At 45.6% G+C, this 18,574-nt stretch overlaps 1 protein-coding gene across 3 annotated transcripts in view; it reads right to left on the bottom strand.

Moving 5' to 3' along the window:
* SRGAP1 (SLIT-ROBO Rho GTPase activating protein 1) overlaps positions 1–18,574 on the bottom strand; it is a 640,444-nt gene that overhangs the window by 124,968 nt on the left and 496,902 nt on the right. For all 3 annotated transcript variants that reach the window (XR_011281914.1, XM_069629793.1, XM_069629794.1), the window contains 4 exons: positions 15,664–15,861; positions 15,438–15,528; positions 5,693–5,720; positions 2,765–2,798 (listed from right to left, as the gene is read on the bottom strand). Coding sequence is in view for 2 of the 3 variants with exons in the window: in XM_069629793.1 (XP_069485894.1) it covers positions 2,765–2,798; positions 5,693–5,720; positions 15,438–15,528; positions 15,664–15,861 (351 nt within the window). In the remaining variant the exon portion in view is untranslated. The remainder of the gene's footprint in view (positions 1–2,764; positions 2,799–5,692; positions 5,721–15,437; positions 15,529–15,663; positions 15,862–18,574) is intronic.

The following is an 18,574-nucleotide window of genomic DNA, read 5'->3' on the forward strand; positions in this document are numbered from 1 at the left end:
CCAAGGCTGGTCCACTGCTGCAACGCTGAGCAAGGGAGCTGTGGGACCCCAAGGCGGGTCCACTGCTGCAACGCTGAGCAAGGGAGCTGTGGGACCCCAAGGCGGGTCCACTGCTGCAACGCTGAGCAATGGAGCTGTGGGACCCCAATCTGGTCCACTGCAGCAACGCTGAGTAAGGGAGCTGTGGGACCCCAAGGCGGGTGCACTGCTGCAACGCTGAGCAAGGGAGCTGTCGGACCCCAAGGCTGGTCCACTGCTGCAACGCTGAGCAATGGAGCTGTGGGACCCCAATCTGGTCCACTGCAGCAACGCTGAGTAAGGGAGCTGTGGGACCCCAAGGCGGGTCCACTGCAGCAACGCTGAGTAAGGGAGCTGTGGGCCCCGAGGCTGGTCTGCAGGGGGAGATGTGGGGCCCCAAGGCGGGTCCACTACTGCAGCACTGAGTAAGGGTGGGCGCTGTGGGGCCCCAAGGCTGGTCCACTGCTGCAACGCTGAGCAAGGGAGCTGTGGGACCCCAAGGCGGGTCTACTGCTGCAACGCTGAGCAAGGGAGCTGTGGGACCCCAAGGCTGGTCCACTGCTGCAACGCAGAGCCAGGGAGCTGTGGGACCCCAGGGCTGGTCTGCAGAGGGAGATATGGGACCCCAAGGCTGTCCACTGCTGCAACACTGAGTAAGGGGGCTGTCGGACCCCAAGGCTGGTCCACTGCTGCAACGCTGAGTAAGGGGGTTGTGGGACCCCAAGGCTGGTCCACTGCTGCAACACTGAGTAAGGGAGCTGTCGGACCCCAAGGCTGGTCCACTGCTGCAACGCAAAGCAAGGGAGCTGTAGGACCCCAAGGCTGGTCCACTGCTACAAGGCTGAGTAAGGGAGCTGTGGGACCGCAAGGCTTGTCCACTGCTTTAACGCTGAGTAAGGGAGCTGTGGGACCCCAAGGCTGGTGCACTGCTGGAGCTCTGAGTAAGGGAGCTGTGGGACCGCAAGGCTGGTCCACTGCTTCAACGCTGAGTAAGGGAGCTGTGGGACCCCAAGGCTGGTGCACTGCTGGAGCTCTGAGTAAGGGAGCTGTGGAACCCCAAGGCTGGTCCACTGCTGCAAGGCTGAGTAAGGGAGATGTGTGGGTGGAAGCAGGTGGCGCTCCAATGTATTTGTTTTTTTTTGTTAAGAGTATTTCCTCCCCATTTGCTCTTTATTATTTAATTATTTCCAGGGGGTAAAAGTGTCTGGTATGCTTCTTAGCTGCCAGGCTTCATGTGTCCCTGGACCCCTGAACCGCCGGCGGCAGGAGGCGGCCAAGAGTACTGGACAGCATGCTTGGGAGGTTTGGGGGGGGCAAACCATGAAGCTTTCACGAAAGAGGATTAGAATGGGGTCCAACCCCAAGTTAATTTCCTACCTGCTTTGGGCCTTCATTCAAAGATCTTAAGACTTGATTCTTTTTGTTGTCCCGCTTTTCAATAGTCTGTAAATGTTTTATTTAGGAGTATGGTTGACATTTATGCAAATAGCCCTCTCATTGGTCACTTTTTTTTCTCTGAACTGCTATTAAGACAACCACCAAAATGCTTAAAAAAATAAAATGACACCAGAGTTTTGAGATAGTTATTGATTGATAGAGATATTGATATTGATATTTTATTTCTATCGCGCTCGTACACAAGTGTTTCAGAGCGCGACAAGGCAAGGGAGGGGAACAGGGGAGAACAAAACAGCGATCTTACTAGGCCCAGTGACATTGAGAACGCACAAGTTCATGGGAGAGGGGGAGGGGAAAAGTGCATGGAAGGGGGGAGAAGTGGAAAGTGCAAAGCAGAGGAGAAACAGATAAATAACAATAAATAAATAAATAATAAAGGCAACAAACAGTGGTAGTGCAGCCAGCAATTTGCAAGTGCTAGGTTTAAGGCAGCAGACAGGGTAGGTCTGATCGCTTTGGACCCTTATTAAAAAATCTCATGTGATGATACACTAAGATCATATTTTTATGACAGAAATATGATCTTGATGCTTTTTACCCCCTAAGAATATTCGGGATCCATTTGGTTGAAACGCATGCAGCCACCTTTCATTGCGCCATCCATGTATTGTGCTCAATTGCTACTAAGACAACCAGCGACATTTTTAAATTGTAAAAAAAGATATAAGGAAACACATTTTTTACCAGATTTTATGATGTATGTGGTTGAAATGTATGCAAATGCTAATGTTACTGGCCACCAGATTATGTTTTAATTGCTATTAAGAATAGCGCCAACATTTTTAAATTGTAAAAAAAATACAAACAAGACAATTATAGCGGATAAGGGTTTCAGGGAGTTATAGCCTGTGAGGGATAGTTTAATTTTTGTTAAGAGTACACATTTTGAGACAATGACTAAATGTGTTATTCTGACCTAGCTGGGATTTTGTACCTAGAATTTCTTTTAAAGAAAATGTGAATTGCTTAAGAGCATGGATTTTCACAGGGTTGAACCACTCTGTGTTAATACCTCGGGCAACAAACCATCAATTGAATGCAGGAGTTAATGTTAATCTTAAAGGTTACTTGTACCGCGCACTATCACCACCGGAGTGGTCCCCTGGCACTCTGGCGGCTCTGAAAAAGGACGGTGTGAAACAGGGAGGCTGAGCGAGTAGATGTCTACGGTCTACACACACTTCATATCTGAACGCAGGCATTCCTTCCCAAGGAGGGCAGGGGAATGAGAGCCAAGAACAGCCGAACAGCGCCAAGACCGAAAGTCCGCTCCCCACAAGCACTATACCTGGTGTCTGGCGTGGGAGTTCCTTCGTCCCCGGCTGCAAGCGCGTTTTAGAACAGGGTCGAGAAAAGAAAGCAGAGAGTGAATACAGCACAGATGCGCACTACAACCAAGTCACCACAACACAATATAACAGTTCCCTCCAGTCAGGGGGGAGTCAGCATTCATCTTCCATGCACTATTTGGAGATGGTCCAGTCCCTTGATCTAGTTGGTTTGAGTCCTGGTGCATATTTTACCAAATGCCACCAGTTGAGGTTTAGATGAAAGAGGCCTCTTCCCCCTTGAAATACATTTTTTTAGCCACACGTGCAGAACGATGTTGAAAGGTGGGGATGTCAGCACTTATACAAATTAGTTTTAAATTGTTCAGGTAATTTTAAATTTGAAGCACGCCTTCTTTTAATATGAGAGCCAAGGGGACTGCCCAAGGTCTTACACATCCCTCACATAATGTGCCTGAAGCCAATGAAGGGACACATTACCCGTCTCATATCAATGCAAGGGGATGGATCCAAGGTGAGTACTCTCGGTATCCAGGCATTTCATCGCAAACATTACAGACTGGTACATAACAGAGCGGACAAGAACACTGAAAAGATTAAATAAATATATAAAGGGTCGAGGGGTAAGGGGTTAAAATGGGTCCGGATGGGATTGTGGTGGCGTTGTAAGGGTGGAAAGCAGGGGGGGCTTTTAAAATAAAAAATAAGTGTTTTGACCGCCATGAAATGTACTACGCTGTAATTGTGGTCAGTAAAATCACATATAACCAGTACTGTCTATGTAGTTTGAATAACAGGTGATTTGAAAGTAGAGGAATTATAAAAACAGGCTTTTAAAGCTATTCAGGGGACAGCAACCAGTTGCGCTTACATGAGGGAAAAGGAGAGATCGGCGGGTTCCTTCAGTGACGTCATCAAAGTGTCATGTAGTGGGCATTGGATTGGAAACTGACCCTGCAACCTAGCATAGAGATTTCAGGCCCCAGTCATCTTCCTGCCTGTGCGGCTAGAAATGTTACGCAATGGTGACGATACCCATAAAGGCATTGTTCGGGGGGGGGTGTGGCCTTAACTGGCCGCTGAGCACTACTTTCTACCTACACCATACCGGCAGGTGGACTACAATGGCCGACGCCGGAGCTTCTTCCCCTTTGACCTCAGAAATTGTTACATTGGCCAGCGGGAGTAAAGCATGGACCGGGGCAGAATAGGCTGCCCGGTCCCCGCTAGGGCGAGATCAGCATTGCAAAGATCTGAATACCTGGAGGAAGGACTCCAAATCCCCCTGGAACAATTTAACATTAAACTGGGACCGGGGTCTGGGCTTCCTGTGTTTCTGAGGTTTCGAGGGAACATTTGGCAGCCTATAGGAAATGGAAATAATTACTGAGCTAAGCACAAACCTTTAACGCCAGTCATCTCATGAGCAAATATGGAGCAGCTTGTGAATTAGGGTACCTGTGCAACAACACAGGGAACCTCCACAGAGTCCCCAACTGATCACATGACTGATTGGGGCCATTCATTCACGGGCCAACATATCATGAGCTCCTCACAAATGACAACTGGAGACCTCTCCTTTGATTCTGTAACACAGCCCCCCCCCCCACTATGACTGTGTGTACTTTCCTCCCCCAATGAAAGGCGGTGCCATCTCTCCTCTACCATACACACTAGTGCAAATAAAGAGGGGTGCAGGGTGAAGGCAACCGAGTGGATATTTAGAGGAAGGACACCCAAAAGAAGGAAGGGAATAGAATATGTATTTCTGATAAAGAGTTTAGTGGGAATTGTGAGAAAGCGGTGCATTTAAGCACATGATTGAGAGGAGACCAGTAAAAAAGAAAATAGCGGTGTGGAGGGGGTGGGGACAGCAGCGAGAATCATAGGTTTGCGTGATTGTAATTTAGCAATCTATCCAAGCTTCCCCATCACATCTAGCCAGGTGTAGGAGGATGCATAGATCCGCATAGGGATGGAATGTTCTAGTTCTTCTGCTGCCCGGAGACATCTTGTTGTGAAATAGAGAGATGGGGAACTGGCACAGAAGGAGGAACACATCTATCAGGTGTCTGCAACCTGTGGTTCTCCAGACGCTGTCAACTACCACTCCCATGATCTCTCACCATTCACTATCCTGGCTAAGGCTGGTGGGATTTGTAGTCCTAAACACGCAGAGAGCCAAAGGATGCAGACCCCCGCCCGCAAGAGTGCAATGATTGTGGACAAAGGTAAATCCTGGTCAATAAAGAAAGACAACAGAGGAAAGGCAACTGCATAACAGAAACTAAAGATGAATTTAAATGAAAATGCACATGTGCAAGGAGTCCCATGAAAGCATGAAGGCAGACTTGGCTACGCCGCCGTGGAACTCAAGAGCACTTTCATCCAGGCCTAGATATTTAGCCAACAACACTTTGCATGATGGGGTTTGTAGGACAAACCTATAATGTAAAAAGGTGAAACTACCAAGCCTGTAAAGTAAAGTCCATGTAAAGCACTATTGTTTGAAAAGCCAGCACTGCTCCTGATGGAATTGGCACAGCTGGCAGCTCTGGGGTGAGTGCTTCACACCACGAGATATCATTTACACAGCAGTTCTAGAGCGCCATGCACACGTGGGGGTATGTCTGCAAGTACGTATGTGGGTTTGCACCCACTGGTGGTCTAGCAGTCAGATGTATGAGTGTGCATGCCTGAACATAGCTATATGTAAAGTGGCGTGGGGGTAGTTTGTCAGCCAAGCTCAGTTGCGTGCAGGTGCGTGTGTGCCCGTCTGTGGTGCAGTGAGGAGATCAGTAGGTGTGTGTGTGCAAGTGTGCATGCAGAGACAAAAACAATGCAGGCAATGAAACAGCTACACACTGGTTGCAAGACAGCGCTCAAGCTCTCGCCATGAATCTACAGATTTAGTCTTCACTTCCTACCTTGTGGTCATGTATTCGGGTCGATGCCCTAGGGGGGGGGGAAAGAAAAACAATGTGAAATAACACAAACAAAATGTGTGCGCTCACACATCCAGCATAGTAAGAACTGAAGATCTCCTTTTATACCCAATAATAGCAGCCACAGCTCTTGCATTCAATTCACAGTCTTGTCAGGTGAAGATTAGCCGTGTGTCACATTTAGGTAGAATCGTGAAGATTAGCCATGCGTCAATTTAGGTAGAATCGTGAAGATTAGCCATGCGTCACATTTAGGTAGAATCGTGAAGATTAGCCATGCGTCACATTTAGGTAGATCGTGACGATTAGCTGTGAGTCGCATTTAGATAGAATCGTGAAGATTATCCGTGCGTCACATTTAGGTAGAATTGTGAAGATTAGCCGTGCGTCACATTTAGGTAGAATCGTGAAGATTAGCTGTGCGTCACATTTAGATAGAATCGTGAAGATTAGCCATGCGTCACATTTAGGTAGAATCGTGACGATTAGCCATGCGTCACATTTAGGTAGAATCGTGACGATTAGCCATGCGTCACATTTAGGTAGAATCGTGACGATTAGCTGTGCGTCGCATTTAGATAGAATCGTGAAGATTATCCGTGCGTCACATTTAAATAGAATCGTGAAGGTTAGCCACAAGAAGAACTTTGAGTGTACTAACTAATGTACTAACCACCCTGCTCCTGCTCCTCTCCTCCACACATCCCTTGTACTATACACACCCATGGGCTAGCCAAACTACACACAAGCACACACCCAACATAACCAACACTCACATACAACAAACAACCCAGGTACTGGAGCTCCCTATGGACACAACAAGCTAGTGCGCACAACCATAACCTTAAACCAATTTACATATCAAGCACACACCCAACATAACAGTTTCACATACAACAAACAACCCAGGAATTGGGCCTCACCCTTACAGATAAACAAGCCAGTGAGATCCACCACAACCTTAAATACCAGCCAATTTGCACATAAAATACACAAACACACACCTAAAATAACAGACATTCACATACAACAAACAGCCCGAGTATTGGGCCTCACCCTTATGGATACAACAAGCCAGTGCACGCGATCACCCCATCTGCAATCCAACACACACATACACCAGTTTCTCCTGGTTCTGGACCTATCCTATCCCTCTACCCTCACTAAGCAACCCGTCCACTTTCTTGCATAGCCGTGTGAGCCCCTGGGAGCTAGCGGTGCGTGGTAGAAGTCAACATAACATCTCTTATCGAAATTGTTTCACAATATTGGGTGAAATGTTACATAAAGTGAATGCGGGCTTCACTGAGTGCATTTATGAAGAGAATGGATGTCCGACCACCAGCTCTTTAATATAAGATTATTTGATGGATCATGAATAAATGGCGGACACCCAGCAAATCTCTGACGCGACACGAAGACCAGAACAAATGTATCAAAGTGATATAGAATTCTCATCCCTCCCCCTTTGCTATCTCTCGGCCACTGATTGGTATTTCGACTAATGGAATTCTATCAATATGGGGTGCGTTCTGGGCAGGAAGGGTTCTGTGCATTATGATCACTGTAAATCTCAAATGGCTACGTCTTCTCAGTGGCCAGTCATGGAGGACGGCAGGTTAGGCATAGGACCTACCATGGTTTTTTGCATGTGGCCGGAGGGGGAGGTGCTCACGTGAAGAAGCAAAACATTCATAATGGCGGGGGGAGGCGGTGCGGGGGGGGGAGAGCATTGTTTATGCCCATGGGGGCCTTTTGCGAACACTTCCGGATGAATAGATGTAGTTGTTGTTTTTCAACGGAAGTTACAACTTCCACAAACACCACTTCCAATATACCGGACCTCCATGCAAAGGTAATCCCAAGGAGATATTTCTATTGCAATTAATAGCAATTTAATAGGTACATATATCCGGGGAAAAACCTAAATCAGTTATCTACATATAAATAGCTCACCCAAGGTAGATAATCAGTATTGATTCTGCTTGACCACAGTGTTCCAGTATTGAGGCATCGCCACTATGGTCTACTAGTATAGAGGCTTTACAACGAAGGTCTCCTTGTTTTGAAGCTTTTGCCCTAAGCTATCGTAGTATTGGGGGCTACACAAACAATGACTCCTAGTATAGATCATTCGCGACAACGTGTCCTAGTATTGCAGCTTCATCACCAAAGTGTCCCAGCATTGATGCTTTGTGGGCAAGGTACATTATTGGCCTAATATTCTGGCTTCTCGACCAAGGTGTTCTAGCATTGAGGCTTCTTGGCTAAGGTGTCTTAGTATTGAAGCCACTAGACCTAGGTGTCCTAGATTTAAACCTAACTTAGTCACTAATGAGGCCTAATATTGAAGCTACTTGACCTATGTGACCTAGTATTACATCTTATTGACAAAAGTGTCCAAGTATTGTGGCTTTTAGACCAAGGTGCTCTAGTAGAGGGGCTTTGCAGAAAATGTATCCTACTGAGGCTTCTCGAACAAAGTCCCCTAGTAGTGATTTGCCTTCGTTAAGGTGTCTTAGTAATGATTCTTTATGACCAAGGAGACCTGCTATTGAGGCTTGACCAAGGTTTTCTAGTACTGACGGTCTGAAAACAATTTGTTCTAGTACTGATTCATCTCGACCAAGGTGTCTTAGTACTTAGGCGTCTCAATTAAGATGTCATAGTATCGATTCATCTTGACAAAGGTGTCCCAGTATGAACTCTTCTTGACCAAGGTGTTCTAGTATCGCCCCTTCTTGATAAAGGTGTTCCAGTAAGGATTCTTCTTGACCACAGTTTCCTAGTATTGAGGCTATGCAAAAAGTGTTTCCTTATATTGATTTTTTTCTAGCCAAGGCGTCTTACTATTGATTCATCTCGACCAAGATGTCCTATTATCAATTCTTCTCAACAAAGGAATCCCAGTATTGACTATTCTTGACCAGGGTGTCAAAGCTTTGATTCTTCCTGATCAAGTTGTCCTAGTATGGATTCTTCCATGCCACAGTAACCTAGTACGGACACTTCTTGTTCAAGATATTTTTGTACCGCACCTCTCGACCAAGCTGTCCTAGGATTGAGACTAACCAAACAATACATCTTAGCATTGATCCTTCTTGAGCAAGGTGATTTACCATTGAGGAATCTTGACCAAGATGCCCTAAGCACTGAGTCTTCTCACAAAAGGTGTTCCCGTATTGATACCTCCTGAACAAGGTGTCCTCGGACTTAGGTTTTGGACTAATGCAGAGGGCTCTTATTTGTGATAGGTGACCGCTGCACACGTTAGTGGTCCCAAGCTGATGGCCATGGCCTCTAACAAGCGGAAGAGAAGATATGCCTGCTGGCACTATAATTCAGTGGGATTTTCTTTTAAGAACTCTTTTGACGGGTGGCTCTGTGATAGGTCGGTGATTAGTGCTCCACATTGTAGGCAATGCTTCAGTGCAGGTTTAGAAGAAACCATACACTCAGTTGGACATGCTGAACTTCAGCTAATGTCAGTAGTTAAAGTTTTTTGTGACTACTCATTCTACTATGGGAAATCATTGACGGCTTAAGGTATTTTATAGTGGGCTGAGTTTCACATTACTAGACTGGAAATAAAAGTAGCCAAATGGAACTCGGACCGACAGACGCATACCTAGATCAAAGTTCTCTTTCATTGTTTTGCCACATTCCAGTAAATAGCCAAGACCCAACAGACACGCGTAGGAGAGTGCATTGAGTTAAGCATCCAGGCATAAATGTGTTTCACACGCACGTGCTTAGCCAAGGCCATTTTTGTGACGAGAAGGTGTTTCGAGAAACACTTGCAATGAGTGAAGCCCGTATCACAAATAGCCGCCATTATTTAACACCTTGAAGGGTAGGCTTCAGACTAATCCCAGGCAGCTGCACCACCATGATTAGAGCCCAGCAAAGCAAAATGGATCCTCAATTTTTAGATTTCTAGAGTCCGATGTACCAGTCCCAGCACCTTCTCTCACAAAACGGGGAAACTCTTATAGGACTCCTAGGACCAGGTGGCTTTTTACTACTTTCGGTTCCATGTTGATACCAAATATTCCTGGCTGCCTGCGAGATCAGATCAATTCTGGGAAAAGATGTCGGACCTCTTTTATTGGTACCAAATAACGTGTGGTTGGCTCTGGACTTTCCATGGACCCGCATATTTGCCAGATTTGTCTGGGTTTTCTAGTGGCGTTGAAACTCTAGTCTTGTCCAGGGCATATATGACTTCAAAAGCAGATCTAGCCAAACTTAAACAAGGGACCTTTTGCAAAATGTAAACTCACCTTAGCGTTGATGTTGAAGCATCAATACTCATTGATATTATATTTTGAAGAGGGCTCCCTGATCACCAAATCAGCCCACACTGTTTCACACGCTCTATGGCCTACACACAGTTGGTGGAGAAAATTGGGTTCCTCAGATAAAGCCTTCGAATGCAGAAAAATGATCTATTAAAATGAAGCCTTTGGCCCTGTGAATCTCATGCTTGGTTCCTCCTTCTAGGCACTGTAATAACAGGCGCTATTAACACCAAATTGAACACTGCTCTAGTCACCAACCTTGGAAGACTGAAGGGCTGACTCGGGCCGACTGGGATTCGTACTTGAGAATCGCAGGCCGACTCCATGTCTGTGAGGAACACTCATCTCGCTGAGCTATCCTGAGTGCTTATCAAAGTCAGCGGTCCTCAAGGTGTTCCCACCTAAAATGGTCTTTATTTATGCGGATTTATAAAATACAATCACAACCCTAGGGGCATCGGAGTGTCGTACAAGGAGGGAGGGTGAACACCCAAGTCAAGTTTCACTTACGCATGCATGGCATCAAGGGTTTCTCCCACATGTCTGGCATGTTGAACATGACTATCCCTGGGCGGGCAGGGCGAGAATGCAATTAATCCAACACGCCAAGGTGTGAGCATGTGGAATTGTCTGTTGATAACATTTAGTTATTTAACCCCTTAAGTGCTGAGGACGAGTATGCTCATCTTATTTAAGGCAGGAATGGGCACGCAATGAGCATGAAAGCAATTGGGGGCAAGGTCTTGCTGATGCACCTTTAAAAGCTGCTGGAGGCGGGTGATGCATGGACTCTGGTTCGGCAGATGAGCTTGGATGCCAATCTCTACTGGGTAGTCTCATCTTTGAGGATGGGTAGAGGATGATAGAGAGGGGAGAAGACTCCAGGCTTACAGAAGAAACGTGGGTGACTAAACCTTAACCATTTGAGCATAGGATGGTGACAATGGTGCTTTCTCTGCGACGGCTGGGCCGTTTTCCTGAACCGGGACTCAGGTGTTGCCGGGAGTGCAGGTGGTTGTGCATGCCTCGTCTGGCCACTAAGGGGCTGTGCAAGTGGGCAATGGGTCTTGCCCATTGCTTGCTCAAAGAGGGTATGGGCATTGGAGGTCTTGGTTGCCTAATGGGTTGGACCTCCTAAGTGAGGTGTTGCTTGCCATTTTCTGTTCTCTACTTAATCGGTCGAGAAATTGAGTTTCGTGTAGCTTGCATGGAGCCAATGGAGGGGGTGAACGCCTGCGGTACACAGCCTGAAAAATAAAATGTTTGTGACTGTATCGTCGTGAACACTCTGGTTATTTAAAAAGGGTACTACGGTGTGATCCTAAAAGCTAACGGACACTCTAGCGCTCCACATGAAAGCTTTGCGGGGCCAATATTAATAGAATTACCTCAATAGGGGTCTGCTTTTGTCCTAGAAAAATACAGTATCGCTCTATCCACCAAAGAGCTTTAGAGGACAAAATGCACGTTTTATTAAAATATTAATATCTTGGTCTCAATAACTGTCATGGGGTAGAATGTCCCTCCTTGGGAATCCAACGCTGGCAATCACAGAGTCGCTTTGCGCAAGCGGCAGGCGCATTCGATCAATGCCGCTGCTCCTCTCTTGGCAGAACAGATCTTTCAACTTTTATTGTCATATCGCGTTTCATCTCCTCGGTGAGCAATGAGATTTTTTTAATGATATTTAAGCGGAGATGAGATATCCAGTATCCACATCCTCGGTTGAGGACGTGATCACTGCGGTGGCATGCATGTTTACTCAGAAATGACTGAGGGCAGCAAAGCAGTGGGAAAGAGAGCAGATCATGCCTGCTCGTGCCGCGGAGGCCATGGACTCATGCACGCAAGGCCATGTTAAAGATTTGATTTCTGGCTCCACACTTTAGAAAACACTTAGGCCTTCATTACGAGGTTGGCTGTACGTCGTCAGTAAATCCCTCAATTTACCCTCACACTCGTTTACCGTTACTGACACTCTGTCCCGTGGTATTACTACTGGAATAACGAGTGGTGGATGGAGGTGTGAATCCACACTTTTCCATGGCGGAGTTACTGTTGGAGGTCATATGGTGCGGCTATTGGAAGTAAAGTCAGCATTGTGCTGGCAATGAACCCTCAGAATTCGGTGGTGCATTACAAGTGGCGCTAATTCGGTTGCTGGCAAAAAAGTGACGATAACGAAATCACTGCCACGTTTTTACCGCACCGCCAAACTCATAATGAGGCCCTTAATATGTTCAAAGAGAGAAAAATAAATAGGGTGAGGAATCATAAAATAAAATACAGAAGATGCACGCGGGTATCGGGAACACTTGCCTCTTGACACCCGAACAACAAGTACTCTTATGAAGACTATCAAAAGGACTATGGGCCTCATTTTGAGTGGGGCAGTACATCCGCTGGAATACCACCAAACTGTATTACCGTTACCGCCACTTGGTCCTGCAGAATTACCAGTGGATTTCAAGTGGCGGTGGCAGAGTTAATCCCCATTTTCTGAGACTTCATTGGACTCGATGGGGAATTTTTAGTGGAATTACCACTGGCGGAATTACCACCGTAATAATTCCACTGCTTTTGCTACTTTTGACCAGAAAGTGGGAGTATTTACCTCCAGCATGATGGTGGAGATAAATCCCCCACTCCAGGGCCAAACACGTAGTATGGCGGACTGGGAAAAGTGGCGGTAATTTCGTTACCACCAATTCTTTCCCGCACCGCCATACTTGTAATGAGCCCCATCAACCATGAAGCAGATAAGGTGGGAGGGGCGAGATGGGATTTAAGACTCGCTTGGTTTATTGAGCATTTTTGGGAGTCGTGCCTTTCATGCAAAATGACGAATACAAGACCGCCATCCGCAAGTGTAGGCGCATTAACACACTGAGCTAACTTCCCAGAATCAGGAAACCTCTCGTTGATTTAATTATAAATGTTATTCCTAGCCTCATGTTTTCAGTGACCAGTTGATTAAGCACAATTGGAGCCACACGTTGTTTGGCTGAGTCCAAAACAGCACCCAGGTGGGTGTCCAGCAGCTATGACACCTGTTTTCAATCCAATTTTATGAACACAGTAGTCAGCATAGTTGAGGCCCTAACAACAACAAAAATTCAATAAGGAGAGTTAAAGCTATGTAAAAAATAGCGTATCATTTCACATTTCTAACAAATCATTACAGGGAGAATTAGCTTGGTTGAAGGGGAATTAAAATTAAAGTGGTATCTATCGTAGTCACCTTTATTTCATATATTGTATTTATTGTTGATTTCTATATATACCGCCAACTGCAAAACACGTCGCTTTGAGGCACCCCAAGAAGGAGCAGGGAGTGAGGGAAAAAACAAAACAATGAGGGACACATTTGGGGCCTCATTCCCAGGTCCTGGTACATTCAGATCAGAAAAGTGGAGAAGGCGTGGGAGAATGGGATAGTGCTCAAAGGTCCCGCCTCATAAAATAATCTTGGAAATAGGCATGTGCAATAACATGCCATGTCATGCCATGAGCCACACAAGCCTGCAGCAGCGAGGCAGCAATAGCGTTCATAGAGCCAGGCCAATGTTTCCATTATGCATTAAAGAAAAACAGTGGACCAATAGATACATGATGACAAGATACTATATGTATGCAAGCTTCTCCGTAGTGGGCAGCCGCACCGGTGCACGAACGCGAGAAGCTTGGAATAACACAGAAGAGCTACAAGAATTGCACACGACGGGAATGTTTATCGTGTGAGAGGGATTACAACACCTCAGTGCCGCAATAAGAAACTGAAGATTTTGCCAATTCTTCCATTCATCAGCTTGTTGGCTAATTATGTGGCAAGCCCTGATCTAGCTAGGGCACACCGCACCTTTTCTTGAGAGAGAGAACCTACATGTAGATTGACTCGACTACAACAGCGTCACCAACTGTATCTCGTGTGGAGGTCACGAAGTTCATTCCATCCATCATAGAGGCAACGTGTATTTATCAGTTGTCCTCTGTCCTGAAGAAGGTTGGCTATAAACGACTGGGGCAAGAGATTCTGCACCTTCAGTGAACTGCAACCGAAACACGTGTCGACAGACAGACACATGTCGCCTATATTTATATAGAAGGACACATCTGAAAAACAAACGAGTCTTGATTTTCAATATAGTTTGTATTTTGTTATGGTGACAATAGGCACCATTGTGAAGTTTAGTTGTTTGGTATGAATATGGTATTTATGAGTTAAGAATGGAGTTTGAGTGGTGGATCCGTAATATGAACTGTCGGTGACTCAAAAATGTAATAAATATTTTGTATTGGTAAAAATTGTGATTACATACATATGGTATCTTGTCATCATTTATCTATGGGTCCACTGTTTTTCTTTAATGCGTATACTCACCTGGAGGACCATAGAATCACTCCAGGTACCCTTTTGATATTATATATACAATGTTTCCATTAGTCTGGGCAGGAAACCACCAGCTTTGCTGCCTGGGTTCTTCATTGCTACAACATGTGGCCCTCTAGATGTTTTGGACATGATGAGAGTCAAAGTCCAAAACATCTGGTCAGTCATTGCTTGCCGATGCCTGCAATAGGGCCTTTGCGTATTTGCAAAAAGTCTACCTGTAATGGCCGACGCACATCACACGAGAAATGTATAGATCATGACAGCAGTTTAAAGAGACACAGGATTCTCGTGATCAAAAGGCACAGGCCCACAATGGCTGAACTACTCCGGTGACATCAGTACAATTCTCAGAACACCTACTGGTGACACGAACTCTCTGCTCAGAACCCAGATTTCAGAAGTGCTTGAGATGCCTCCTACCCACCCACCGACCTTCGATAATGTCACCCCTGTGGGGCATCTGATCGGGCCAGGCATTTATGCAAGGGAGGATAGCGGGAGGACTGGGCGTGTAGGTGGAATAGGCTTAGGGACGTTGTTAGGGGGAAGATGGGAGATGGGGAAGAGAGGTTGAGGAGGATGGGGGCACGGAGAGCGGGAAAAGTGGAGGGAAAGAGTGGGAAAGGGAGTGGTGAGCGAGAAGAGGAAGGAGAAGAAGAGACGACAGAAAGAGCACTAGAAAGAACACAAATGTCAGATCTAAAGAAAAAATATCTAAAGAAAGAATGGAAGGATGGGAATACATTAAAACAAGAAAGGAGGAAAAGAAAAAGAAAGGTGGAAATGAAAAAAAAGGGAAAAAGAAACTGAGAAAGACAGAAAAAGAGAGCAAGTGTGAAACCACTAGCGTTGCCAAACCAGCTCTGCTTTCGGCATCCTGTGAGTGTAACACAGCGAGTATAGCCTTCGAGAAAGGAACGCTTGGTCAGTTGCGCAGGCTTCCTGAAGCAGACACAGAGTCTACTCATGTGAAACTTTGTTGCTCCGTGAAGTAAATTTCCTGTTCGCTCTGGAATATTGGTGCACCCATTACCTTTGCCCTCTCCCAGTGTGCGCTGAAGAAGGTCGTGTTTGGCTTGCAGCTTGGTGATGAGGTTGCTCCCTTCGAAGTACTCTCTGAATTTCTGCGGGAAGAAGCACAATTCGTCCTTTTAAATACTTTTCTTGTTCATAGAATTTACAATGTCCCTACTGCCTACGATCGATCGTACGTACGATGGAACCTATCATTCATTCAGTTGACGCAGCGTCCTACGTACCATGAAGTAGAACTGTTCCGTCTCTTGCTGGTTGGCTCGTCTCTTGGCGATGCTAGGCTTGCTCAGGTAGGTTTCGGAGACGGTGGATTTGACGGACTCGGTGGACCGGCTGTGCTGGAAACATTCCGACACGTCGTAGTCCTCTATCGTGACCATATCTTGAATCGTCTGCAGAGTGGCTTCCGTAGTTTTCTTGACCTGGAGCATGATACAGTAAACACTTACTCCACTAAGCACAAATGAGCACAGAAGACACATTGAAGAGGGACCTAATATGTGTAGACAATGAAACGACTTGTTTGCAGGGAAATTGTTTGACATGTAAGCAAAGGCACAAGAGTCAATATTCATTCATAGAACTCAGGAATTTCCAGAATAAGAGAAAAAGCACAGTGCACCAATGTGCACCAATATGAGGGAAATGTGTTGAGGTATGTACATGACATTCTTATTTCCTGTTGTTTCACTGTAAAAACAAAGGCCCCCTCAAAGTGTTGTGTATGGGTCTACACAAGTGGCATCTCATCCTTGTTCCGTTTTCCTTTGTTTTTTTTGTGTTGGGCGGTGTGGGGGGGTAGTTGTTGTAGATGGCGGCGATGTCCGCATTTACTTTCGTTTCCTTCTACGCAAAGTGATTTTACTCTTCCGTACACGGAGGTATGAATTGTATATACTGCATCTATATAAAGGTTTCTTTAACATAAGAGATATTTTGAAAGCCAAAATCGGGGCACTGTAATTCGATACCCAAAGCAATGACGTCATATTGGATTGGGGGACACATCATTCCCTTTTCCATTCCTGCGATGGATCATTTCATGGTGCAAAGGTAGACCGAAGATATTTTGAAATCTCTGCCGTGGACGCACATCGAAATAGGACATTCAATTGCATAACAAAGCGGGCCGATTTCTGCTCTCCGATACAGAGTTTCAAGAACTCCCCAAATTAGGCACTTGAAACAAAACATGTATGCTTATAACAGCATAAGACAGCTTTGCCAATGTATCTTAATATATTCATCAGAGATAAAGAAATTGAATTTAGAGTAAAGTGGCTGACAATAGTGATCTTTTATAATTAAAATTCAAAGGGCAAGAATCATCCTATCAAATCTTTGGAACCTCAATTGGTGTTTTTAGTGACATAGAAAGTATTGGCAACATCACAGAGGCTACGCTTGAGGGAGGTATGCAGACAGGATATTAGACAACTGGTGTCTCTTATTAATTAGGAATATTTTTAATGTCTAGAACATATTGACTGTGTATTTCATCTGTCAATAAATATGAAAACCAAATCAATGTCCCGGCTAAGAAGCATTAAGCGAGTCAGTCAATATTTGAGCTTCCGCGATGCCGCAGTCTATGCTTAATGCGATGCCCCATCAGCGTGCGTCACTGCGATTGAACGAAAAACAAGGTCTGCGCAGCAATTCAATAAATGATGATGATGATGTGCTTAAGCAAGAGCGAGTGCACTCCTCCTCCCGATGTCAGCCTATACCACGACACGATAACAGCAGCACAGGATGTGGAGGGCAGGCCAGGCTGGATCATGCAGATTAACTCCCGGTAGAGCCCAGGTGGCCTATCTCCAGGACTTTGCTCCTAGTTACTCCCAGTTTCCAGGTCTATAGAACCGGGTTGTTCTTGGCCTCAGTAATAAGAAGTCTGCATGCCCTCCTGCTCCGTTGGGCATTGCTTAAACACACCAAGGGGGTGCAGGAAGCCTCCAGAAGCTGTACTTAAAGTGCCATACAGCCTCTGCATATGGGCCTTGTAATGGATAGCTGTTTTCCTAGAGAGGTGCCCTTTACGCGACGGTCTCCTTTCATCTAGATAGACTGGCATGCATTTTTACAACCTTACCTCGGGATCTTGGATGACTGAGCTCCCTAATTGGCTGGGAGGTGTCATTGGTCACCTCTGAGGTGTGTATCCTCAAAATCAACAGTACCAAATGGCTTCTGCCCAATATGCCCTTACACAACTTATCCCTACCCCACAAGCACGTAGCATGCACTATGCCATTGCCTCTTCCAAGAAAAGAACACCCCATAAAAATCCAGCTACCATGTGCTCTGCCCACCACTTTCTGCCATTGGTTTGGGAGCAGAGGACAATCCTATGGCTTCCCCCACCCACATACCAGCGTCCCCTCTCACACGCAATAACATATGCCAGCGATATTTTTCTTTAACACAACATTTCTGCACATCAATATTTCAATGTACTTTTCATTTATGTTCTTGGTAATTTGTAAAGACCTTACTGTGGGAAAGCTGCTTTGTGCCACGTTCTTCTGTATTATTATCGCTCTATCTTAGTGGGCGCTATATCCTGGATGGAGGTGGAAATTGACGCTCGTCACCATACACAGCTGGCTGCACTATCCAACTGTTGGCGTACGTTCCACAGAAGTATGTAAGTGGTTACCAGTGCAAGACATTTTGAGCGATGCCAGAGAAGACTGCAGCTACTTGCACCGAAAGATGAGCAAGAACTATACCAGTGGTTCCGGTACAAAACATCTTCCATTTCATACAGGCATTTTACACCAATAGCGCTCTTTTACTGTGATATAGTGTGTAATCCAAAGCAAGAAAAAACATGATCGCAATACCTTCTCATTCTCAATTTTGAAAGTCATAAGTTAAGGTGAGACTCGACTGAAGCTGTTGCTATAGAACGATGAGCGAGAACTATGCCACTGTTTCCAGTATGAGACAGCTTTCATTTTCTTCATGCAATGCACGCTAATATCACTCTTTGATAGAAATGCAGTGCATGGTACAAACCAAGAGAAAACATGAAAACCTAACTAACCTCATTCTCGATTTTGAGTCATCAGTTACGACTGCAGCTGTTGCTACAGAACGATGAGCGAGAATTATGCCACTGTTTCCAGT

Source organism: Ambystoma mexicanum, chromosome 12 (genome assembly GCF_040938575.1).
Source record: "Ambystoma mexicanum isolate Mex_15411 chromosome 12, UKY_AmexF1_1, whole genome shotgun sequence".
Classification (NCBI taxonomy): domain Eukaryota; kingdom Metazoa; phylum Chordata; class Amphibia; order Caudata; family Ambystomatidae; genus Ambystoma; species Ambystoma mexicanum.